The 24,865-nt window shown below is 45.9% G+C and overlaps 4 protein-coding genes across 4 annotated transcripts; 3 read left to right on the top strand and 1 right to left on the bottom strand.

Moving 5' to 3' along the window:
* Positions 1-53: 53 nt before the first annotated feature.
* On the top strand, positions 54-5,498 carry LOC144035568 (arrestin red cell-like). Its single transcript, XM_077545341.1, has 14 exons — positions 54-187; positions 873-903; positions 962-1,022; positions 1,085-1,129; positions 2,217-2,410; positions 2,475-2,602; positions 2,671-2,806; positions 3,933-4,017; positions 4,099-4,171; positions 4,277-4,414; positions 4,480-4,563; positions 4,761-4,822; positions 4,895-4,949; positions 5,221-5,498. The coding sequence occupies exons 1-14, from the start codon at positions 165-167 to the stop codon at positions 5,315-5,317; spliced, it is 1,212 nt and encodes a 403-aa protein (XP_077401467.1). The 5' UTR covers positions 54-164; the 3' UTR covers positions 5,318-5,498.
* On the bottom strand, positions 5,354-6,307 carry med11 (mediator complex subunit 11). Its single transcript, XM_077545349.1, has 3 exons — positions 6,093-6,307; positions 5,743-5,873; positions 5,354-5,675 (listed from the first exon to the last, which is right to left on the bottom strand). The coding sequence occupies exons 1-3, from the start codon at positions 6,160-6,162 to the stop codon at positions 5,511-5,513; spliced, it is 366 nt and encodes a 121-aa protein (XP_077401475.1). The 5' UTR covers positions 6,163-6,307; the 3' UTR covers positions 5,354-5,510.
* A 774-nt stretch (positions 6,308-7,081) lies between these two features.
* On the top strand, positions 7,082-14,796 carry pelp1 (proline, glutamate and leucine rich protein 1). The gene is made up of 19 exons (XM_077545324.1): positions 7,082-7,243; positions 7,833-7,897; positions 7,974-8,079; positions 8,151-8,300; positions 8,470-8,541; positions 8,673-8,732; positions 8,814-8,970; positions 9,052-9,184; positions 9,286-9,373; positions 9,451-9,539; positions 10,031-10,144; positions 10,321-10,471; positions 10,556-10,709; positions 10,780-10,835; positions 10,934-11,067; positions 11,992-12,094; positions 12,164-13,615; positions 13,805-14,104; positions 14,337-14,796. Exons 1-19 carry the CDS (start codon positions 7,103-7,105, stop codon positions 14,427-14,429), a joined length of 3,618 nt encoding a protein of 1,205 aa, XP_077401450.1. The 5' UTR covers positions 7,082-7,102; the 3' UTR covers positions 14,430-14,796.
* Positions 14,797-15,317: 521 nt separating this feature from the next.
* acox3 (acyl-CoA oxidase 3, pristanoyl) lies at positions 15,318-24,774 on the top strand. The gene is made up of 19 exons (XM_077545327.1): positions 15,318-15,447; positions 16,138-16,260; positions 16,327-16,424; positions 16,499-16,634; positions 17,852-17,926; positions 17,999-18,088; positions 18,168-18,311; positions 18,397-18,485; positions 18,874-18,970; positions 19,038-19,220; positions 19,924-20,046; positions 20,229-20,349; positions 20,668-20,790; positions 20,979-21,092; positions 21,166-21,281; positions 21,383-21,557; positions 23,838-23,905; positions 24,026-24,112; positions 24,225-24,774. Exons 2-19 carry the CDS (start codon positions 16,141-16,143, stop codon positions 24,342-24,344), a joined length of 2,079 nt encoding a protein of 692 aa, XP_077401453.1. The 5' UTR covers positions 15,318-15,447; positions 16,138-16,140; the 3' UTR covers positions 24,345-24,774.
* Positions 24,775-24,865: the final 91 nt, after the last annotated feature.

Genomic DNA, 24,865 nt, shown 5'->3' with positions numbered 1-24,865 from the left:
TTTTACTCAGCATGGCAGGTCACGTGCATGCGTACGTCACCGGTGTCAATCACAGCAGATGGGCGTGGTCTGTGTCATCGGCGTCGGGAAGCAGCCTTTAAGCGGGACAAGAGCTCAAAGCATGTCACACGCCACTCGAACCCGACCTGAGCGGCACCGACGACATGGGCGACAAAGAGGGCACCAGGTACTTTCCAAACACTCTTCAGGGATCTTGCGTTCTCTTTTGCTTTGCTTTTTCGTTTGCTTACGGTCTCGGAAAGTCTCGTTTGCATGCTCTGCTCCAAATGCAACTTGTGGCTTTTCCAGCACTTGAATCCAATACATAGCTTAAGGTATGCCGCTGTAACAAATTTGGGAGTAAAGCCAAGGATAAAAAAACATCAAATTAAAGATTCATTCACAAGTTGTTCAAGTGATTGCTGAGTTTGCATTTCACGCAGCTGCTTCATTGGATAGGATGGGAAAAGGACAGCCTCAAAGCACAAAAACCAATACGTCTTGGCTCACCAGGGGAAAATATAATTCACAAATAGAAGATTTTCTCTAAGAACCACTAACAACAAGAATGTTCAATCTTTACAAACCTTTCTGTGCTCCAGAATCACTGGTTTCCTGTTTAACGAGCGGATGTGCTCTCAATCTGCTCATTTGCACTTTTGCCTTTTTCCTCCCACCCCATGCCGCTTTGTTTTTTTGTCTAATTCCTTCTTCCTCCAATCTAAGGATCACAAGAGGCAGGAAATGTGTCGACGTGCACATTTCCACGTTTTTGTCATCTCATGTCCATGAAATAGTTCTCAAGCTCAACATACAATCCATTTAAAATATGTCTTTATTCAACGTGTCAAGTGTTTCTTTTCTCCTTGCAGAGTTTTCAAGAAGACCAGCCCCAATTGCAAGGTAGGCTGAACACCCCGGCAGGCGTGCAGGTGAGCGCTGACTATTCTCCACTCCACAGCTCAGTGTATATCTGGGCAAGCGTGACTTCATCGACCACTTGGATCACGTGGATACAGTGGGTGAGTATAAACGCACACTAGTAAAACTTGCAGAGTTTACGCCGAGATGTTTGCTGGTGCAGATGGAGTCCTCCTGGTGGATCCCGAGTATCTACAAGATCGCAAAGGTAAAAGCGAGTCGCTTAACTTGACATATGTTTGCTGTAAATTATTTTGCACACCATTAGAGGAAGCCAGTTTTGAAATCAGAACATTGTTATTGTGCTACATTCGAGGAAGTCTGACATCCCACATGAATACTTGCTGATTCCGATAATTTGTTTGCTGTTCTGGTTAACGCAGTCTGTCCTAAATACTAGGGGTGTGCCAAAAAATCTATTCTCATAAGAATCGTGATTCTCATTTAGTATGATTCAGAATTGAATTTAAATGTCCAAAAATCGATTTTATTTAAATTATTTTATACTACTACCTTTTATTGGGAGCGCTGTTCATGTTGTACCCGATTTGGCCACTTAGGGGCAGTGTGGTTCCACGCGGTCTGATACACTGTTAAGTTGTAGCCACATTAGAGAGTAGAAGAAAAAGGTCACAATCAAGTTATTCCAGTAAAAGTTGTTGTTGTTTTTTTGCAGCGTGGAGACGGCTCCACGTCTTTGTGCCGCAAGTAGAGCACTAGTTAGCATTAGCGAGTCCGACTAGCTAGATCATTATGGTTCCTTGAACATCTATAAATTGAAGCAAAAATCATTGTCAATCAAATCATTTTGAATAAAAAATCCTTCTTACTCAAAAATCGATTCTGAATCGAATCGCACACCCAAAAATCGGAATCAAATCGTGACACATTCAAAGATTCCCACCCCTACTAATTACATTAGGTTACTTATTTCAAGCTGAATTAATGTTATAATAAATAAACAGACAAATGTTTTTAATTGGGTAAATTATATTTTGCCATTCAGGCCCCCCCGACTTTGCAACTTGGATCCGCGAGTTGAAAGGGGTGTACCTGTGCACACTTCCTGTATTAAAGTCTGACAACTCTGGCTTCCCATTTTGCTAACATGCAGCATTACTATTTTTTTATAGCACAGAACTTGCTATTTGGACAGGGGTGTGTAGACTTTTTATATGTGTTTCAACTGTGCGTCATGAGACAGTGGTGTCCAATGTTGTTAAATAAACTATTTCAGGACTGAAAATGTTTTTTGATGAGCAATTAGGCCTGCTACGCTCTTCTTCGCATTGCAGTGTTCGTGAGCCTGGCGTGCGTGTTCCGTTACGGTCGTGAGGATGTGGACGTTCTGGGGCTGTCCTTCCGGAAGGATCTCTACGTCAGCACTTTGCAGGCCTTCCCTCGCGTTCTTGATCAGGAGCCATTGACTTCCCTCCAGGACAAGCTGCTACGCAGGCTGGGCCAACAGGCGCACCCCTTCCACTTCAACGTAAGCCTCCACACCGCGCCGCTCGCTTTTTGGGGAGGAGCCTAACGCGCCGCCGTACATTCAGATCCCCCAGGACCTGCCCTGCTCGGTCACCCTGCAGCCCGGACCCGAGGACACGGGCAAGGCGTGTGGCGTGGATTTCGAGCTGCAGGCCTACTGCGCTAAGACGGCCGGCGAGAAGCTCCACCATAGGTTGCCCGAGACGGTCGACTGTGACACGGGTGTGGACAACATTTTTTTTTTTTCCTGCTTTCTTCCAGGAACTCTGTGCATTTACTGATCCGGAAGGTGCAGTATGCCCCGGAGAAGGCAGGCCCTCAGCCCACCGCGGAGAGCAGTCGAAGTTTCCTGATGTCAGAGAGGCCGCTTCATCTGGAAGTGTCGCTGGACAAGGAGGTGATGATTTTCCACACTGGAATTACGCGTGATCGCATTTAAAAAAAAAAAACATAGCAAGATGATTCAACAATGATCATCAATACTGTACTGCCACACAGGAATGTTCAAAAAATGTTTGCAAGGTGCTACCATGGAATTTTTGAAAGTTATAAAATATTCAGGGCTCAACTGTAGTTTTCTCTTGTAAAATCACCAACCACCACTAGATGGCAGAAATGGCTTAGTTGCATTTATACTGGATCTTTTACAACCCTATACTACAATGAGAGTAGGCATAATTTTGTTGGCAGATTTGGAATGATATGCAGGACAAACATAATACCTTAACTCATTCACTGCCATTGACGGCTATAGGCGTCAAAAATTTATTTGAACTATTTCTATTAGTTTAACATTTTTTTCCATTTTTGTGAACAAGAGTATGAAAACCAAGAATTTTGTTAACGTACATTTAGAACAGATATAAAAAAAATTATTAATCATGAGTTAACTATTGAAGTCATATGATTAAAATTGTAATCTCCCGATGCTCCAAAAGTTTTCTTTTTAATTGATTCACTGCCATTGACGGCTATAAACGTCAAAAATTCATTTGAACTATTTCTATTAGTTTAACATTATTTTTCCACTTTTGTTAACAAGAGTATGAAAACCTTGAATGTTTTTATTGTACATTTAGAACAGATATAAAATTTGTGATTAATCGTGAGTTAACTAGTAAAGTCATGCGATTAATTACGATTACAAATTCTAATCGCCCCCGCCTGAATTTTTAATAAAACAAAAAAGAACAAGAAAAAAAAAAATATTGAAAATTAGGGGTGTCAGGTGATTAAAATGAATTGTAACTAATCGCGTGACTCGTTAACTCACGATTTAAATAAAAAATATTACAAATTAGGCGTCAATGGCAGTGAATGAGTTAATATTTTGAGGGAGTTTCTTTTTTGTGAAAAAGTTTTTTTGCTCTTCTTGCACCATCCTTGAATGATAAATTCTATGCAAAAATGTCATTTTAAAAGCACATTTTGTCCATCTCGCATTTTTGTCATGCATCAACTCTTTATTCCCATGATGTTTCCAATGTTTAAAAATGGCGCCAAACAATCATCTCATATGGCAGCTGTACTACCACGGCGAGCCCATCAGCGTGAACGTCCACATCTCCAACAACTCCAGCAAGACGGTCAGGAAGGTGAAGATCGCAGGTGAGAGGCTATCAGAAGTGCACGTCACACGTTGGCGGCGCCGCTGCTTGACGCCGTCCCATCTCGCTCCTCCCTCTGCAGTGCGCCAGTATGCCGACATCTGTCTGTTCTCCAAGGCTCAGTACAAATGTCCCGTGGCCCAGCTGGAAGCCGAGTGAGTACATTCCTACCTGCCGGTTGAGTTTTGGGCATGACATGTCAACCCAATTTCCAAATCTGGTCTGTGCTACGACAACATTTTTGTTATTGTCTTGACCAGCGAGCAGATCTGTGCCAGTTCCACCTTCTGCCAGGTGTACACGCTGACGCCCTGCATGGGTGCCAATCGGCAGAAGAGAGGCCTGGCACTGGATGGCAAGCTCAAGCACCAAGACACCAACTTGGCCTCCAGCACCATGTACGTGCACGCACGCACGCACGCACGGCCATCATTTTGTCTTAGGGCGGCTGTTTGTGTTGCAGATTGAAGGAAGGTTGCAACAAGGAGATGTTGGGTATCGTTGTGTCCTACCGGGTCAAAGTCAAACTGGTGGTGTCTCGTGGCGGGTACGTCAACAGTTCATGTGCTCGCATTGCATTGTGGGAGCACAGGAAAGGGATATGACATGATCACTCAGTTTTAATATGAATAAAAAAATATATATATATATATATATATATGTTTGTATGTGTGTATATATGTATATGTGTGTATATATGTATATGTATTGCAATTTTTTGCTATGCCTTTTGTGTGAGTGCAGGGACATGTCAGTGGAGCTTCCTTTTGTCCTGATGCATCCCAAACCCAGCGACCTGGAACCAGGTGACGCATACCTCAATCATCTTGATTAATCTGATAAGGATTAAAGTGCAATTCAATTTGTGCTGTTTACAGCGGCACCACAAGCTGACGCCGCCGTGGGTAGCGACCTCGTCACGTTTGACGCAGAGTAAGAAAGCGTCGCCGAGCTCGGGTCTGAGTAGCAACGTGGCCAGAGTTCCCCAAAATAAGTCAAATGGTCACTTCGACTTTAATATGATGATTAAGTTGATGCATCCAAATGACAGCAGAAATTGAATATTATTTGTGAGAAGAGCAGAAGAGGTCATCAGTTGGGAATTGATTTGTTATGGAGAATTTTTAAGGCGTTCATGTTTTTAAAAATGGTCACTTTGCTACTCAAACTGGAGCTTTTCTTGACATCTTCTTCTTCTGCGCAGCTCTTCCTCTCAAGCCGACGAGCTGGTGTTCCAAGACTTCGGCCGCCTGCATTTAGTGGGGGCTGAGGGCGGAGCCGAGGGGGACCCCTTGTGCTAGCCGTTGCCATGGCTACCATTGGCAGCAGCGAAGACACTAGCCACAATGACTGTTTATTTGTATACAAACATTTTTAATGGCTGAGCAAAGAATATTGATGCATTCAAATCACACACATTTGAGTCCAAACGCATTCACGGTGCGTGTTGCTGTCTTGTTCAAATAAAGTTGAAGCGAATAAGTTGGCCTCTGTTCATGTTTGCTGCGATGCGAGCGGCGGCGGCGGCTCCAACATGACCTCGCAGGTCCGTCCCAGCTCTCCTAATTTGACTTTGGCGTACTCAGCCCTGTTGAGCGCCATCTGACAGTCTTTCCTGGATGAATAGGTGGAGCCCTCGTGAGGTTGTCCTGTGGCAACCTGGAGGAGTGAAGGGATAAGTCCACTTTGCGTTTAAGCATGGAACTGTGTTGCCAGTTTGTGTTACCTGCGTCAGATAGCGGATTTGGCCACTCAGTTCGCTCTCCACTCTGTTGACTGAGCTCTGGAACTGGACCAGCTGTCTGTCCAGCAGGCTGGCGTTGTGTTTGTCTTTGGAAAGTTCCATAACGATGTTGCCTGCACAAATGTGGACAATTGGTCACCACAACTCTTCAATTGATTCCGTATAAAATAGCAGAATCAACTAAAGTATGGAATCAGCCGTGCACTTATCTGATGAATCAGAATAATATCGAACACACATTGTGATTAATATTCAGGGTAGTGCAAACGTGATTTATTAAAAGTAAGAACGATTCGTTCCGTTCTCTGCTGCTCAATTTTAGAGGTGCTGACCGGCACACTGCAAGACCATCGCGATTTCCTTCTCAACCTCCTCCAGAGCTCGCAGGCGCTCGTTCGCCATCGACAACAAGAACAAAAAGATGGAAGACGAGGACTTGATAAGTTTTGCAGGCGAACGTCGGCGTGAAGCATCAAATACGACGGAACCGAAGCGCGAACGACAAATCCATATTGCGCACGCGCACAATGGCAGCCATTTTTCTACGGGTCGACAAAACAAATTCAAATTTTCCGACTTGTATGTGTGAGTACGTATTATTTTAGATTTAAATAAATTAATTCATTTTTAAAGAACACTTAAGTCAATAGAACGCTATAGTTATACATCGAACTGTAGTTTTTGTTTACGAACAAAATTTTAATTACTAAGTTTGTCTAAGTGGACTGGCCGTACAGTCACGTGTTTGTGTTTGTAATATTTTTTCTTTCAAACTTTATTGAACAAAATATTTAAGACAACTAATATAAACCCACGTAATCTTGTCAATTGTATTACTAATGTGTAAGCCAGGTAAATTGACGTTCGTATATCTTTATTTGTTAATAAAATAGCACAAACAAAAATCAAATAAAAATATTACTTAATTTAATTAATATTAATTTATATATTATCTATATTAATCATCACAATTAAATCTATTGTCAATTATGCAACAGTGTGCGAAAATCACGATATGTGGGTCAATTAATGTTTCCGCGGCAGACGTCCAGAAGGTGGTAGCACCCCTCCGAAGATCCAGGTAATTAAATTAATTCCCCGTAGTTTGCATTACTTATATTTTATTTTGCATATTATTTTTATTTCTTGCTTTCTCTATGCTACAATGATTTGTTCACCCTGGTGTTGTTAAGTATCATGTGTTTCAAGAAGAAAAGGTTTTTCAAGAAGAAAAGGTTTTTGTTTTTGTGAGGAGGGTCGCGCTAAAAACAAAAAAAACAAAAACGTCACGCTATGCTTGGTCGCGTGTTAATGACGTCGACTTGACGGACAGGCAGGCAAGATGTCGGCGTCGTCTTGGCTGCATGGCCCGTCTGCTGGGCGTTTGACTGAAGGTTTTTTGTCGGTTCTGAAGGAGCAGCGCCCTGAGTATTTACCCGGCCTGCTGGACAGCTACCGAGAGCATGGGGTCTTCCGCACGCAGGTACATGCACAACGCCCTCACGCCGACCCGACCGAACGCATGCTAGCTCCCTTGCGAGCCTACTGCTAACCTGCTCGCTTTTGTTATTGAGCTGGCAAAAGTACTCATACGCTGGACTTTAGGACAAGCGTATATACTTGAAGAAAAAAAGACTACGAGTAGAATGACTGATTTTAGCAAAAATAAATAAATAAAAAAGTTTTAATACAGACTCTTGACTGGTAGCATCTCTTGACTTACTGGTAATAGTGCTCGCACTGAGAAGGAAAAGAAAGAATGTCGTGTAGCATAAAGGATCATTCTAAAACACATAACGTTTAAAAAAAAAAAAAAACACGTTTAGGCTAACAATTCTGGTGTTGGCAGTGGATATTTTGCCGCGACCGAAACGGCGGGTTTACAACTCCCGACTGGCTGCAAAAAAAGTACCATTTTTAAAAAAGCTTTGGGGGCGACCACTCTAACCAGCAGTATGTCACAAGCTAGTACACATTGTAGTTGTCGCGTGACCCACGGCAAAATTTCGACTGTGTTTGCGTGCTGCTATTGTGGTGTTTAGTGTGAGTTGTAACAAAGTGCATGTTGACAGGGCGCCAGTGCAGTCAGCGGTATACTTGGGTTTAGCAATGCCAAGCTGGCTTCCAGCAAGACCAAGTAAGTGTCTTCTTTAATTATCAACACGTCACAGCACGCCTTGGATCAGCAAGTCATATATGTGCACTTGTGTTAGGTTTGAGGGGTTGTGTCTCCTGGCCATGCTGGTTCAGGACAGTTCTTGTGAGCTGTTTCAGCAACATTGTCTGTCCTGGCTGCGCTCACTTCAGCAAGTCATACAGGTGACACTCAACGTGCGTCAGTCGCTGTCGGTCACATCCGGGAGTATGTTTCCTCAAAGATTCTTCTCCAGTCGCAGGCACCCGTTCACACCATCCAGTTGGCCGTGACCATCTTGAAGGACTTGCTGCAGTATTCGTCTCAGCTGGCAGAGCTGGCGCGGGAGGTGGGCCTCAACTGCGTCCTGGGCATTCTCACATCACTGCTGGGCCTGAAGGCGGAGGTGAGCAAAGAAAGCAAGTCGGCGTCACGTCATGTCTACTGTGTACAGTCACCCTCAAACAAAGCAAAAGCATACACACGTAAAACACAGTAGAAATGAGGGATATCATGCAGCTCTAGTGGAAATGTTTTTGAGAAGATGCCTGATTGTAGTCTTCTTGTGATGTCAGTGTGAGCTGGCGGCCATGGAGGGCATGACAGCATGTATGACCTACTACCCCCGAGCATGCGGATCCCTGCGGGTAAGACATGTGACGTCACCTTTCATTTGCTGCGTCATCATTAGTTATATTATTGTACACATGTATTATATACATATAAATCTATATGTATATTTTATGTACATATACGTCGTCATTGATTATATTTTCAGGACAAATTGGGGGCCTACTTCCTCTCCAAAATGGACAGTTCCAACAAGAAAAGCCAAGAGGTTTGTCCTCCCGGCGTCGAGCCGCGATGGCTCCCGTTGATGTCCCGCATCACATTATGCGTGTGTTGTGGTTCCCATCAGATGGCTTGTCAGTGCTACGGCCGCCTCCCCAGCCTGGGTGGCCTGACAGACCGAGCGTCGGGCGCCGGCCGAACCCACCGATGGAGCGATCAGGTTCACTGCCTGCTGGCTTCGGCCAATGGCGTGCTGTCGCACCTCTACCAGGGCTCTGAATCGGGTATGCGCTCCCCCGGCACACCCGCGCGTCGTCGAGTCTGTTGCGCATTTGCCGAAATGTTACTGCTGTGTGCCGCCACAGACAGAACGGCGCAATACGAAGGTCCCGGGGTGGAGCTCGGCTTTCCTCATCTCAACCAATCAGATGCCCTGCTGCCGCTGCAGCTGCAACGTAGATACACGGCGTTGTGTCTGGCACTCAAGCACACCCTCAGGTACGCACACACCATTCGCAGCGTGGGAAAATGTAAATGCTTTTTTTTTCCCGATGGATTGACTTTTTTTTTCTCATGATTTGAACTCCACATGCCTTCAGGGTGGATCCAGCGTCGGCCGTGCGCCTGCCCGTCAGGCCCATTCTCAACCTGGTGTGTCGGGCTCTCGCCGTCAGCGCTAAGAGCATCGTGAGCATCCGCACGCTCCATACCGACACTTCCATTAACCCGCAAGTCATCCCCACCTGTTTTGCTTTTCATATCAGAATTTAACCGGCGACGGCAGCGTGAAGCTGCTGCTCCTGCCTGCTATCCACACCAGCACAGTGGAGATCTTATCTGCGCTCTTCACAGTGTAAGTTGAAAGGTGCACACACACACACACACAGACATGCGCCCTGTGAAAAGCACTTGAGGCACTTAACTCATTTGCTCCCAAAAACGTATACTTATTTTTTGTTTTTTTATGCTAGCACATACAGAAAGCTTTGATGCAGCCTATGAACTGAAGAGAACGCTTGAAGCAATGGTAGTTATTACAAAAAATGGCCAGCAGGCGCCAGCAGAGTTTAAGAGATCAGCCAGCGCTTTGTTGCAACAAGCTGTTTTTGCCAATGTTTTAAACAGATTTGTGAATGAAGACGCTAATTGCTTTCCTGATGAAAGAAGAGACTCTAATCTTTCTTTTGGTAGGTTCCATGTGTTTATAGCAATAGTGTATAACACAATATTCTGTGGGCCTTGCAAAATCAGTCAACATCCAGTAGAACAGCCGGGAGCGAAGGAGGTTGCTTCAGTGAAAATGGCTGGTAGTGAATGAGTTAACTGTCCTCTTCTTGACATCAGTGTGCGGAGCAGCATGGTACAGTACGCCGTGGTACTCCAGAGGCTCTATTGCCAAACCCTGAGTGCGTGGACGCCTCCTCCTGAAGCCAACCCCGGACAGCAGAGAGCCTACAGGTGCCCTCAAACAAACTTTTTTGCTTTAACATCTTTCCCATCATTCTAGAAAAATGTCAGCAAAGTATCTATTGAGAAGTAGTGATCATCTCGCCTCTATTTACTTTCAAATTGATGTCCTGAATGTAAAATGTGGGCCACAATTAAATCCCGACGTCCCCTTTTTAATCCTGCAGCTCAGTGCGCGTGTCCGTGTACAGAAGCCTGGAAGCGTGGGTGAAGGTGGCCGGAGCATCCGCCGGCATCCTCCAGGGGAGCCCCAGCCACACCGAGCTCCTTTTTTCCCACCTCCTCGGTGACATCACGCCTGGGGCCGAGTCCATCAAGGTGTGTTGTGCATTCGTTTTTTTGTCGTGAGCATACAGCATCACTAAAACGGACCGTGTCCTTTTGCCTGACCTGCTGCCGCAGCTCCGCGCGGGCTTGTCGGCCGACGTGGTTCCCGGAGGCAAACCGGGCCCTCGCAGGACCAAACAGTTGGTCATGGCCGATGCAGTCGGGCCCTCCCTCCAGAGGAAAGGCGACATTTTGGCCAACCAGGATACTTGCCTTTCAGCTCTCAAGGGTGAGTTGCTGGAACGTTCTCTTATCGTCTTTCTGGACGACAAAATAAATTATTTTCTTTTCCCGTTAAGCACTGAGACAAATTATCCTGACCAGCGGAACCCTGCTAAAGGATGATCTGCACAAGGTAAATGCTTCACGTTGACACAAACCGACAATGGCTTTAATTTCCGTTTTGAGAGCGAGAGGGTTGTAACATTTGATCGCGTGTACATTGTGCGGTAGCGTCTCCATGAGGTCTTGCTGCCGTTGTGCGTGCGCTTGCAGCAGCAGCAGTCCAGCTGCAATGGCGCCTCCGAGTCTGCAGGGGGCATCAGCGGGCAATACGGTGGCGCCCTGACGCGGCGGGAACTCTACAGGTATGCTATGCACGCACAGTCAACTAGAGCTGTCAAATTGAATCGACAAGTAATTGATTATCAAATTAATTGACAACAATTTTTTTTTAAATCAAGTAATCGATTATCAAATTAATTGACAACAATTTCTTTTTTAAATCAAGTAATCGTTTGGAGCCATTTTTTTATTTAAAATCCTCTGATTTTAGCATATCAACAGTAATTGTTCACTGATTTCTGTATGTCCTTCATGATAGAAGACAGATTATCTTCTGTGTTTAATCAAAATAAGACATTTGTAAACATCTGTTTATATTTTGGAAAACAATGACTAAACTGGTAACATCAATTCCCCTATTTAATTGATCATAATACGCAGTACGAAATAAATACCAATCACTGGTTAATAAACAGTAATCAGGGGGGAAATGCTTTTATAATACACTTAACTGCAAAATTAAAATTAATCAGATTAGTCGATTCTAAAAATGTTCAATTGTGACACCCAGAATCTGTCGATATATGGGTGCGAAACATTTCAAGGACAGTTTGATTTGAAAGTGGAACAATTCGGTTCGGGTATTACGATTTGATTCAATATGGTACGGCTTAGTTCAAGAGGGTGTGATGCAATTATGTTTTTAGTTGTAATTTTACATATATTTGAATTTACTTGTCAGTACTGTAATTGTACCAGATATATCTAGATTGGATTCCAGATCCGATACGTATCGCGATACATTTCAAAGGAACGATTCGGTGCACTCAAATCTTTTTTTAATGATACAGAGCCTTTTCCAACACACCCATAATACAAGCAGGACCAAGTCTTAAATAAAAAGTATTATCTTCACCACAGAATCGTGCATATCAAAATCTTCCCATTGGTGCGTTTTGTGAATTTCCCTTGTGTGTGTCATCATCATCATGTGTTTGGACTCTCAGGTTGTTGCTGGCTCTTGTTCTGGTCCCGTCCCCCTCGTGGCCGCCACCTCTCACCTGCGCTGTGTCCATTCTCAGCAAAGGCCGCGCGGACCGCAACCTCCAGGTTGGATGCTGATGCTGATGTTGTTGCCGTTAGCAACATACTCAGTGTGCTGATCTCGGTCCCTTTCAGGTGTCTTCGTTCTGTGCCGAGGCGCTGACCATGTGTAACTCCCTGGTCCACCCGCGCGCTCCCTCCATCGCCATCCCCTTACCACCCCTCACCCTAAAGCCCACCCCCTCTGCTCCTGTCCTCCCGTCCTCCCAGGGCCCGACCCCCGGCCTCCCCTTGCCCACCCTTCTCGGGGGCCCCGGCTCCTCAGGCCCCTTCCCCACGCGCCACTCGCTCGCTCTGCTGGGCTCCCTGGAGAACCATCTGTCTCTGGTTCCGGGCCACACCTCCAATGACTCCATCCTGTCCCCGCACGCACACCACCTGCCCGAGCCGTCCAGCCTGGGCCCCCCAGAGGGGCAGAGAGCCGTTTTTGTGCGCTACGACAAAGAGGAAGCCGAGGACGTAGAGATCTCGCTGGCCAGTGACTCCGACGACAGCGTAGTCATCGTTCCTCCGGGGATGCTCGCTGCGGAGGCACGCGAGCCCGTCGAGACTTCTGCGGCTCCGCCTCAGAACCCTGCCGCTGCCGTCGTGCCGGCGGGAAGTGCCGCTGAGCCTGTGGCGGTGGCTCCCACAACGACGGATGGGGTTTCCCTCCCCAATGACCTCGCTGCCTCCCCGCTTCCGGCCGCCCCAGTGAACTCCTTTGCTCCTCCCACCTCCTCGGTGGTCTCACTTGTCCCGCAGGGCGGCGAGGGCGAGACGCCGGCAGTCAGACCTCAACTCCAGCAGATGTTGATGCAGCCCTCGGCCTCCGCAGCACTGGGGCTGCCCCTCCAGATGCACCAGATGCAGAATCAGCTAGGCCCCCCGCAGGGTAGACTTCCCGCCGCCTCCAACAACGAAGACTCGGCCGTCATCAACATCAACAGCACGGACGACGAGGACGAAGAGGAAGACATGGAGGATGACGAAGAGCTGGAGGAAGATGAAGACGAGGAGGAGGAAGGCAGCGATTTTCATGAGGGCGAGTTTTACGAGGGCGAGGAGTTCGATGAGTTTGACGAAGGGGAGGAGTTGGAAGAGGAGGAGGAGGAGGACGAGGAGGAAGACGAGGAAGAAGAAGATGGGGGCGAAGACGGGCCGATGCCTCCCTTGGAGGGAGCAGAGGACAACGTGAATGTCGGCGGCATCGAAGAGGAGAAGGTGCTCCGGGCAGAAATAGCGCCGGCCGCCTTGAGCGGGGACGGAGAAACCGTGGGAGGCATCCAGGAGATCCAGCTCAGCAGAGCCGACGTCGCCGACGAGCGCGCCAGGGTGCAGGAGGTGGAGAGCATCGGAGTCCTGGAGGGGGCCAGAGAGGACGAGGAGGAGGAGAGTGAGAGGATGGACGACCCCACCATGCCTCAGATCCTGTGCGTGACTGGAGGCGCTCCGGAGGAGAGGGAAGAGCCGGCCGAGGACGGGACGACCACCGCGGCCGCCCCTCAGCACGAGCCAGCGGACGGCGTGTTTCCACTGCAACGGCAGGTAGGCGAAAACAAGGCAGTCTCGGTTCCACAGAAAATAAAGACAAAAATGCCAACATTACTGTACTCGCTTATTCAACACTTTTTAACCCAAGTAACTAATTTGTCAACAAGGTCAGGTCAAAATAGAAACTTTACAATAAGGCAATAGAAAACGTGTCCGTGTCTCACTCACTGCACTCGCCAACAGGAGGCGGCGCCGGCCCACGCACAGGAAGCCGACGCCGGTGACGACCAGCCGCCTGTCCTTCAAAACGAACTCTTGGCGGCCCTCCCTGAGGGCGGCAGCACACCGCCTGCAGAACCCGCAGCTTTGTCGGTCTCTGAAGAGCGCCCCCAAGAGGAAGAAAAGGTCAAAGACACGCAGTGTGCGGGGATGGAGAGAGGCGAGGAAGAGAGCGACGGCGACGAGGGGAAGGGAGTTAAGCGCAAGCGAGATGACGACGCACACGAGGACCAAGAGGCAGGACCAAGCACTGACAAGAGAAAGGTAAACATGATGCTATTTTGACAAGTTGCTTTCCGTTTAATTGGGAGAAGGAACAAAAATAAATCATTGAAAGAAAAAAAAATACAAATGGATCATTTATACATATTTGAAAGGGGTTTTCAGTCGCCTTGTACTTGAGTTGAAAGAAATGATCTACCCGCATCACAATCTTTGGACGCTTATCACTCAACGCAGGCAGAATTGAATATTAGCCGTATTTTGTCTTCCCCAGATGCATGACGACGCCATCGCCGCCATGTTGGCCGATTTTGTCGCCTGCCCCCCTGACGACGAAGATGTTGCGGCCTCCGGGTCGAACCCCTAACAAACACGACAGAGGCTCGCCACGCTTTTTTGTGCTGTTGCGATTCGTTTGTTTAACCATTATGTTTCACGTGAACCTCTGTTGGAAAATGAGACATTTCGTTGACTGTGTCATTGTCTGTCAAACTAAATTAGTGAGATGGAGATGTCTGACTCGTGAACTAGCTCAGAATGTTAAGCCTCATTGCTACACACACTTCGTGTATATTGTGCCCTGTGCATCACTTGTCATGTGCTTTGATATAAAAAAGTAAAATCATTAAAATGGTAGATGACATGTTTGCCCATACTTCCATGTAAGTACATAACTGAAGAGAGTCTTTTTGTTATTTGGTAAAGTGTAGGATAAAGTACTCTAAAACCATACCACTGGCCACAGGCTTGTACAAATGGACTGTTAATAAAAGCCTCCCATTGAAGCCTTTATAAAGCCAGCCACTTTACGTTCCCACTTATACTGACATGTTATTTTTTCGTTAGAAACACTTACCATTGCGTGGTTTACGCTAAGCTCCCTGTATGAAGTAATGAGAGTCTCTTAAATGGTGAACTTCACTTATTTGCATTAACCATTATTATCCCAATATCGTGAATTGTGACTCATAGAGGTTAGGTTTACATTTCAAAGCGATTTTTTTCCTGTTGGGGTTTACTTTCACTTGATTGCTGATGGTTCTGACAATATTTTTGCAGACATCTAAGTAACACCCGGTGATACACCGGGAGAAAATTGTCATTTTCTTAGCATTGAAATGTATCTGGTGGCATTTTCGCCGTAGAGGCAGAAGATAGCGTTGAAACGCTAAGGCGAAATCAATGTGTTCAAGTTAGGCGGCTTGAGTGGCAACACAAGATGGCCGCCGGTAGCTTCCCTTTTCCCATGCGCCTGGCTCGCTGCGAGTAACTTCCGGGTTCAGAGTGTCGTGGGCGTGTCCTAGACCAATGTCCACAGAGCTGGACTTTTCTTGCATTCTTCTTGATCGCTCGCGTTCAACGTTCACAAAAAGTCGACTGCACAGGTAGGATGAATGAAAAACACGCCATAAAAGCGAATTTGAAGCATATGTTGCCGCTTCTAAAATGTAATTGACGGTGTGAAGGCTGGCGTTAGACTTTACTGATTTTAGTTGATTTATTGTGAATAATCCACATGTATCTCATCGCTCTGTCATGAAGACAGTTTGCCAAGCGACAGCCCTTGACCTCTGCTCTGCATTGAAAACTTGAAAACCAAATGACGAGCAAAATGCGTTCAAAGAGGTCAATCATTTAATATTAAAACTAAGTAACGAGAGAGGCACTTGTGTAGGAATTGTGTGTGATTGCTGAGGATCTGGTGCTAAACTGACATGCTGGCGAGATGATGGAATTGTTGCTTGAAACGATTAAAAAAACTATTTGACATTTAGTTCTGTTCGTACATGGACTGATCATATATGAGTTAATGAGGTGAAAGGTAAATGTCATCTGGAAAACTGACATTGAAGTTTATGAATATGTGAAAGTATAACTGGGTAAAATGGTTTGGAAGATGAGCAAGAATTGTGGCACTGTGTGAAAATTCTGATTTTTGTAAAGTATTGGTGTGAATGTCCAGAGTGGTGTTAATATTTGTAGGTTGGAGTCAAATGTGGTAGGTGGGCGGTATAATGATGAAGAAATGTGACCAATGAAAGGTCATCCTGTACTCATTTGCAACGCTTTTGAAGACAATGAAGCAGCAAGTGGCTGACCTCCCGAGCGGGCCGCTGGACGTCTACAGACGAAAAGCTTCTTTCCCGTGGAAGGACATGCTTGTCTTTCTGGAAGGAGAAGAGGCTTTGGCGTTGAAGGTATAGTGAGACGGTAAGTGTTGTGTGGTCTTCTGATCTCACCTTTCTTGTTATGTTGTGCTACAGCAACAAGTTTTCACAGTGTTGGAGAACGACCCACTTTTCTCCAGAACGCCGGGTGAAGACCTCCCTATGGAGAAAATGCGGGAACTCACCTTCCTCAGGTACCAGGTGGACTACATATTTTGCACACGCTTACAACGAGACTCAAAGATCCATTTGGGTTGGAAACATACAGGGTGAAGCAACTGTTCCGCTACGACTTCATGACCAATGACGAGGCCATGGCCGACCCGTGGAAGACGGTGGTCCTCAACGACTGCTTGGGAATGTTTGACTGGTCCTTGGCGGCCAAGTACTTCCTCAACAAAGGCGTGAGTACTCGGGAGAGTAATAATAATAACATATAATGTGAAACACTAGGGGTGGGAATCTTTGAATGTGTCACGATTCAATTCCGATTTTTGGGTCTGTGATTCGATTCAGAATCGATTTTCGATTGAGAAAGATTTTTGATTCAAAATGATTTGATTGACAATGATTTTTGCTTTAATCTATAGATGTGCAAGGAATTGTAATTATTTACGCCAGTCTGACTCGCTAATGCTAATTAGCGCTCTACTCGCGGCACTTTTATCACTCAAAAGAATGGCTCCACGCTGGAAAAACAAAACTAAAACTATTGGAATAACTTGATCATGACTTTTTCCTTCTGCTCTTTAATGTGGCTACAACTTAACGGTGTATTAGACCGCGTGGAACCACACTGCCTCTCAGTGGCCAAACCGGGTACAACATGAACAGCGCTCCAAATAAAGGCACACGCAGACAAAGGCAAGACCGTATAAAATAATTTAAATAAAATAGATTTTGGGACATTTAAAATCGATTCTGAATCGTACTAAATGAGAATCGCGAATCGCGATTCTTATGAGAATCGATTTTTTTGGGGCATAGCTAACAGAATTCAGTATGAATGTCCCGGGGGTTCTAAACCTTCAAACTAATGCTACTTTAACAGCCACTTAGTCGCAACTAGGCATGGGCCGATTACCATGGTTTTTAGTCAAGATTTCAATAACCACGAATCCTGGCTGTCACCAGTAATGAGCTCCTTTTTTCTTTTTTGAGGACGTTTAAGCAGAGCACAATATGAATGGATACTTGCAGAGTTGAGTAGAAGAGCGGCGAATAGTTCCACATGGGGGTTGGGGGAGGAGGGGGGGGTGTAAGAGACACTGCAAACGGGTAGGCCTTTTTGCTTTGTATTTTACGTAAAAGAAAAAAAAGAAAAAAACAGTACCAGTGGGTACTAGTTAGCTGCAAGGACAACATTAGTAGCCGTTTGAAAAAATAGCTCATCAGTGGTAGGACACTGACTTACTAAGAAGAATTAAAACCGAAGACAAATTTTAACATTAATTTATTTATTTAACCTTAAAAATTGTGTTGTTTGCCAAATATTCTACACTTTGTTTCAAAATGAAATAGTGTTCAATGGGGGAAAAAAATGCTGTTTTTATTTACCCAAATATTTATAAAAGGTTATTTTAGAGCTGAGCTTTTCTAAACTGCGACATTTGTTGCTCAGATGTTTGGAGCAACGGTCGCCAGCAGCGGTTCAGCGCGACACCACAAGTTTGTGGATGCCACCAACGATATGACGGTAAGCGCCGTGGTCATATCCACATCACGTCCATCCGGTCGTAACACGCTCGTTCTCTCCATTTTCCCGCAGGCGTTCGGATGCTTCGCGCTGACCGAGCTGAGTCACGGCAGCAACACCAGAGCCATGAGGACCACCGCCACCTACGAGCCGTCCACACAGGTGGGAAAACGCTCGCATACGCCCGTGGTTTCTGAACATGACCTTTTGGTCTATTGCTGGGCTCCGCGATGTTTTGCAGGAGTTTGTCATCAACTCTCCGGATTTCGAGGCAGCCAAGTTCTGGGTGGGCAACCTAGGGAAGACGGCCACCCACGCGTTGGTGTTGGCACAACTCTACACGGCGGACGGCGTTTGCCGTGGCCTGCACTCTTTCGTGGTTCCGGTACGCTGCTTTGCTCTGCCCTTCCCCCCCTTTTAGTGTCTCTTTCTGGTGTATTAGCGCAAATCTAAGTGAGCGTTTAACCCAGGTGAGAGATCCCAAGACGCTGCTGGCGCTGCCTGGCGTGTTGGTCGGTGATATGGGCAAGAAGCTGGGTCAGAACGGACTGGATAACGGGTACGCTCGCTAGCTTTGGAGTACAGGAGCGTGGAACTGCCAATTCAAATTTTTGATTTGCGAATACGTTTGAATTACCTACTTGCAAATATGTTTGAACGTACTTGCAAATATGTTAAAACTTTCTTGCAAATATGTTCAAATGACTTGCGCATACCCCATGGCATTATGGGAAAAAAATGCAGAACAGAAATGTTTATGTACTTAATTTGGACACAAGATTATAAGGTAGGCAGAATGCTGCAAAAAATGTTTTTTTTCTAAATCAACACTGTGGCATTATGGGAAAAAATGCTACATTTTTAGCATTTAGCCTAGAAAGTACATATTTTACGCGCACGTATTTGCGAAAGTTGATGTCTGACTCGCCATGAATTACTGCACGCAGGTTCGTAATGTTCCACAAGGTGAGAATCCCGCGGGACAATCTCCTGAACAAAACGGGAGACGTGACTCCCGCTGGCAGTTACGCAACGCCTTTCCAGGTAAACACCGTCCTCCTCCCGATCCACCTTTGCGAACGTCGAGGCCAACGCTTTTACGCTTGTCAAGGACCCCAACAAGCGTTTCGGGGCATCCCTGGGCGCCCTGTCCGGAGGCCGGGTGTCCATTGCCAGGATGGCCCTGGTCAACCTCAAGCTGGCTCTGACCGTGGCGGTACGCTTCTCCGCCACTAGGAGGCAGTTTGGACCCAAGGACGGCCAGGAGCTTCCTGTCCTCGAGTACCAGTTGCAGGTTAGAGGCAAGGCTGTTTTGCCAGTCTTATTTTGTTCTCCCCTTCGAATCTGGGTATGAGGGACCGACTGAAATTTACTCTCAAAGAGAAAACAATTTGGGTGTTTTGAACATCGACAGGCGGCACGGTGGCTGACTGGTTAGCACGTCCGCCTCCCAGTGCAGAGGACGTGAAATCGAGTCCGGGCTTCGGCCTTCCTGGGTGGAGTTTGCATGTTAATTGAACACTCTAAAATTGTCCCTAGGTGTGATTGTGAGTATGAATGGTTGTTCTTCTCTGTGTGCCCTGTGATTGGCTGGCAACCAGTTCAGGGTGTGCCCCGCCTACTGCCCGAAGCCAGCTGGGATAGGCTCCAGCACCCCCGTGACCCTAAAGAGGAATAAGCGGTTAAGAAAATGGATGGATGGTAAACATCGACATAGATCTGCCTGTTAATACTCAATTTAGTTTAAATGCTATCATCTATTTAACAGCATTTTCATTCTAATGGTTAGCTTTGATTATGCGGTGATTTAGATGACAAGACAGTTACCCACAGGCAGTGCGTGTATTTTCCTTTTTTTGTAGCATAAAATCATGACGCACACTTTTTTTTTCATTCTTTTTATGCCCTTAAGCTGTTTTTGTGAAATACATTACTATAGTGCGATATTTCCTATTTTTCCTTATTAAAAAAACAAACATCGGTCTTTGTCTTTGCAGCAATGGCGTCTGATTCCGTACCTGGCGGCGGCCTACGCTCTGGAGCGTTTCTCCAAATCCCTCTTCAGCAACTTTGTGGAGTTTCGCATGGGGCAGATGATGAAGGAGAACTCTGACACACAGGTGCGTTCGTGCACAAAATAGCTCACATCACAAAAGTACAGAATGTGCCGGCGGCGTTTGGACATTGATGATAAAGAGGATCCAAATTGATCTCCTCCTCCCACATGTCTCGAGGGATTCCAAATGATAAGACGTTTCACATATTTGCCACCTGACCGGAAACGCGCGCATGTGTGTGGCAGGCCGAGTTGGGCCGGGAGCTCCACGCGCTGGCCTGTTCCGGCAAGCCCTTGGCCTCGTGGACGGCCCAGCGAGGGATCCAGGAGTGCCGCGAGGCGTGTGGCGGTCACGGTTACCTGGCCAGTGGGTATTTCCGTATTTCATCCCTCGGGGCCCCGCACCCAGCACATCTACATAGTGCTTTCCTAGCCAGAGCTAGATAGGCAGAGCTCGCTAGCTCTGCCTAGCGAGCTCTGCCTAGCGAGCTCTGCCTAGCTAGCTCTGGCTGCTGTTCCAGGCAGCAAATCCCCCCCCACCCCACCCCCCAATCAATTCTGTTGTTTTTGTCCCCAATGATGGTACTAGTATGAGTAGGCAGGGCGAGTTTCATGTACATAGAGCGTTCCTAGCCAGTTAGCTAGCCACACTTGATGCTTCCTTGCGCTTTGCTCGCCTCCGCAGTGAACCGCCTGGGCAATCTACGCGACGACAACGACCCCAATTGCACCTACGAGGGGGACAACAACGTGTTACTGCAGCAAACCAGCAACTACCTGATGGCGTGGATGGACGCCAAGCGACGTGGTCAGTCTTCAGCCTTTTCTTCTTTCTATAACATTGAGGGTTGCACTTTTCATGGCCCTCCAAATCAGTCACTGACTTAGGCTTTATTATTATTATTATATTTGGGATGGATGAGTACTATTTTTTTGTCCTTGTTTTAAATGAAATTGGATGTATGACACTTGTGTTGACACTGAACCCGCTTTCAGACGGCGTGCCCATCCGGTCTCCTCTTCACTCCGTGGACTTCCTGGACGATTTCCACAAGATCCGAGACGGCCGCTTTGCAGCGCGCACGCTTGACGACTGCATGGACTCCGCAGGTACTTTTCTCCTTCGGCGAGGTGACGCTCACACAATCCAAGGCTTCATTGCTTTTGATGGCTTCCTCGTCAGTGGCGTTGGCGGCCTACAAGTGGCTGGTGTGCTTCCTCTTGGAGGAAAGTCACAAGAGGCTGCAGCAGCAACGGGCTTCGGGACAAGACGACTTTGAGGCCCGGAACAACAGCCAGGCAGGAAATGATTTTTTTTTTGTTCTGCGGCACAATTGTTGATTTCAGTTTCATTCCAATTGAACATTTTCCATTGAAATGAATGAAGTCTGTCTGTCCAGGTGTACTACTGCCGCGACCTGGCCTTGGCCTACATCGAACACTGCTGCCTCCAGAGGTTCCACGAGTGGACTCGAGATGACGACACGCCCAGCCAACTGCGTGAGGTCCTTGGGAAGCTTTGTGCCCTTTATGGTCTGTGGAGTCTCAGCAGCCACATGGCCACACTTTACCAAGGTGAATGCACACATGCACCTACTTTTCAAAGCACCTTATCCAGGAGGTGATGTATGACAGTGTTCCCTCGTTTCTTGCGGGTGTTCCGTTCCAAAATCTACACTCAATAATGGAAATCTGCGTACATTTTCCCCCCGTTAATTATATATATATTTTTTCGTTAATTATATATCTTTTTTTTTGTTTAGGTATGATTTTTAGCTTTTTCATTCATCATATATGTTCTTTTTCATTTACAGTCATTTTTTCCCATTAAAGTTTTTTTTAATTTACTTATTATACAGCACAGTATATTATTTTTTATTTATTGTAAATGTTTTTTTGTTTATACAATATTTTTTCTCATTTATTATATATGTTTTAAAGCTAACACCTCACCACACTATACATGTACTTTTGTTTTTAGGCGTTAACATTTTCTCATACTGTATCTCTTATTTAAATACAGTAGGCCTAAACCCTCTCAGTGTTCAAACCTTTGTAGTTTTTAAAATAGTAATAACAATAAAATAGAATTAAACTAATATCCAAAACATTTATTTGAGAAACAAAAATATAACGACGATCGATCCATTTGTATGTTTTCCTAAAAACATTTTTTTTTAAATAAAATAGTAATGGAAAAAAACACACAACAACAACAAAACAGCTGTTACAAATGACACAAATTTTAATAATGATAATACCGGGAGGCTCGGGAGCGCATTGCTGCCTGGTGGCCGGCGCCTGCCCGCGTTTGTCTATTCGTCTGGCGGTCTCGGCACGACAAGCTGGTCGGCAGTCGATCCGCAGCGCATACGCAGCTGGTGTAATTTGAGCAAGCTGGATATGGAAACAAATCGGTGGAGCGGATCCGCAATACACACGCATGCGGTGTAATGTAGGGGTGAGCCGTGGGGCGGTGGAGGACGCACGCTGGAGCGTTCCTGGGCATGAAATTGGGGAAACTGTCGGGCCCTCTATCTCCATGTCGCGAACGCGACAAGCCATAGACCATTGGAAAGATCTCGTCGAGACGAATCCCCGGGAGAACGTACGGCTGAGGATATACTGCCGTCCAAAAACCTCCAGGACACCGAGGATTTTCAAAAAGTTATCCCGCCGGCGATGGTTCCCATTCCGGGTAAAAATCCGGCATTTGTCGGTCCTTTATCTCCAGGCCGCCCAAAGACCTCCAGGACACCGAGGATTTTTAAACGTCCACGACTATTTCGGTACGGACAATCTTAATTTCAATGATGAGGATACGGGGCAGGACACGTAAACCCATTTTGACCGCGGGACCGCATCGCCGTGGTGGCCCCGAAACGCTACTCGAGTGCTGTGGGCCTGCGTGAACCGTGGGGTGGGTGGCAGGTGGCGGCGATGGACGGCGGGTGCATACACTGTAAAAAAACAAAAACAAAAAGCACGCTGTAAAAAATCCGTGAGACCGCAAAAGATGAACCCACGAGAAACGAGGGAACGCTGTATATATGTTAATTTTCAGTCCAAAGTTTTACATTTTGTGTTTTGAGAATCTAAGACTGACAAAACAAAAAATTTAGTTTTACAGTTTTGGTGTTAAATTGGTGTATTTTTAACACTCTGATTTAAATGGAGCTTAACTCACTTGCTCCCCAAAACGTATAAATACGTTCTATGTTTTAAGTGTCCCAAAGACGTATTGATGTGTTTTTTTTATGTTGTTGTTTTTATACTAGAGCATACAAAAGGCTTTGGTGCTACCTCTCAACTGCACAAAACGGTTGAAGCAATGATAGTTATTACAAAAACGGCCAGCAGGTAGCAGCAGAGTAGAAGAGATCGACCAGGGCAATGTTGAAAACAAGCTCGTTTACGCACAGATTTTAAGCAGATTTGTGAATAATGATGAAATTTAGCTATATTCTAATGCTAATTGCTGCAAATCAGAAACAGATACAAATATACTTTTTCCTGATAAAAGAAGAGACTCTAATCTTTCTTTTGGTAGGTTCCATGTTTTTATAGCAATTGAACACAATATTCTGTGGGTCTTGCAAAATCTGTCAAAATCTAGTAAGATAGCTGGGAGCGAAGGGGATTGCTTAAGTGAAAACGGCTGGGAGTGAATTAGTTAATTCGAACTGTTCTGCCGCAAAGACTTCTGGGAGTGCTAACATGTACCTTTTCCTTTTTCAAGAATTCTTGAGAGGCAAATGACATTTTTGGCGAAGTGCTGAGGCTTAGCCAGTGCAACCCGATCAATAAGTCGATATACTGTATTGGCAGAGTCAAGCTTTGTGTGCTTTTGTGCAGGTGCTTTCCTGAGCGGAAGGGAGCCGGCCCACTTGATCCAGACGGCCATTCTTACTCTCTGCGCGCAGGTCCTGCACACCCTTTGATGATGATGATGATGATGATGATGATGATGATGATGCATCATCCTTAGCAAAATGGTAAAGGCAGGCTGCTGTGAAAATCAAGTAAAGTCAAGTTGTTTGCAGCTGAAGGATGAGGCAGTGGCACTGGTTGATGCGATAGCCCCCCCGGACTTCATCCTCAACTCCCCCATCGGCAACGCTGACGGACAGGCAAGTTCTTTGTTACGTGCAGTACTCACACATGCTGGAATTAAAGCAGAAGTCAAGCCCAAATATTTCTTTACAATATTTTTTATGCAAATTTTTGCCCCCACGGCCGCAGCTGTACAAGAACCTTTGGTCCACGGTGATGCAGGGCCACCAAGCGCTGGAGAGGCCGTCCTGGTGGAAAGAGTTCTGCGCCGACAAGCCCGCCGTGGGATCTCTGCGGCCCAAACTCTAGGTGGCAGGCGAGCGTACTCGCCGCACACACTCGCTCCGTTTTCATTTAATTGAAGACGTTTTCTGGATTCGTTTTTGATAAGCGATATCACACAAAAACAGCACATTCCAAAATCTCGTCACCACGCTAATTCTAGTAATTCAGGAAAAAGGAATGATTGACACTGCAGTTACTGCCAAGGCATTCACTTATTCTTCTCAGCTTTTCACTGTCATCTTCGCACATCTGAAGACAAAACACACATCAGCTTTTCGCCACTAGATTTGTTTGGTAAATTGCTTTGTTTGTTTTGTTTACCGACATCCATAAATACCATTTGTGTGTGTGTATATATATATATATATATATATATATATATATGTATATGTACATATAATATAATTACTTGGTAATCAGTGGCTTACCAATAAAAGAAAAATTTGATGAATAATTTTTGGGGGTATTGTGTTATTGTCCATTTGGAGGGAATAACCTAAAGAAAGGGTGTGTTGATGCTCCTTGTGAGTCAGGAGTCTTTTTGC

Source organism: Vanacampus margaritifer, chromosome 15, assembly GCF_051991255.1.
Source record: "Vanacampus margaritifer isolate UIUO_Vmar chromosome 15, RoL_Vmar_1.0, whole genome shotgun sequence".
Taxonomy (NCBI): domain Eukaryota; kingdom Metazoa; phylum Chordata; class Actinopteri; order Syngnathiformes; family Syngnathidae; genus Vanacampus; species Vanacampus margaritifer.
This window is presented reverse-complemented; position numbering and strand designations above follow the sequence as displayed.

What these genes read in the sequence shown, in the direction of transcription:
- pelp1 (XM_077545324.1), top strand. Translation starts at nt 7,103, where the DNA reads ATGTCGGCGTCGTCTTGGCTGCATGGCCCGTCTGCTGGGCGTTTGACT. An exon ending in ATGGGGTCTTCCGCACGCAG is followed by an intron (nt 7,244 to 7,832) that starts GTACATGCACAA and finishes GCATGTTGACAG; the next exon opens with GGCGCCAGTGCAGTCAGCGG. An exon ending in GCACTCAAGCACACCCTCAG is followed by an intron (nt 9,185 to 9,285) that starts GTACGCACACAC and finishes ACATGCCTTCAG; the next exon opens with GGTGGATCCAGCGTCGGCCG.
- LOC144035568 (XM_077545341.1), top strand. Translation starts at nt 165, where the DNA reads ATGGGCGACAAAGAGGGCACCAG. An exon ending in CGCACCCCTTCCACTTCAAC is followed by an intron (nt 2,411 to 2,474) that starts GTAAGCCTCCAC and finishes CCGTACATTCAG; the next exon opens with ATCCCCCAGGACCTGCCCTG. An exon ending in ACCCAGCGACCTGGAACCAG is followed by an intron (nt 4,823 to 4,894) that starts GTGACGCATACC and finishes TGCTGTTTACAG; the next exon opens with CGGCACCACAAGCTGACGCC.
- med11 (XM_077545349.1), bottom strand. Translation starts at nt 6,162, where the DNA reads ATGGCGAACGAGCGCCTGCGAGCTCTGGAGGAGGTTGAGAAGGAAATC. An exon ending in GATGGTCTTGCAGTGTGCCG is followed by an intron (nt 5,874 to 6,092) that starts GTCAGCACCTCT and finishes ACATTTGTGCAG; the next exon opens with GCAACATCGTTATGGAACTT. An exon ending in AAATCCGCTATCTGACGCAG is followed by an intron (nt 5,676 to 5,742) that starts GTAACACAAACT and finishes TCACTCCTCCAG; the next exon opens with GTTGCCACAGGACAACCTCA.
- acox3 (XM_077545327.1), top strand. Translation starts at nt 16,141, where the DNA reads ATGAAGCAGCAAGTGGCTGACCTCCCGAGCGGGCCGCTGGACGTCTAC. An exon ending in GATGGACGCCAAGCGACGTG is followed by an intron (nt 20,791 to 20,978) that starts GTCAGTCTTCAG and finishes ACCCGCTTTCAG; the next exon opens with ACGGCGTGCCCATCCGGTCT. An exon ending in CATGGCCACACTTTACCAAG is followed by an intron (nt 21,558 to 23,837) that starts GTGAATGCACAC and finishes GCTTTTGTGCAG; the next exon opens with GTGCTTTCCTGAGCGGAAGG.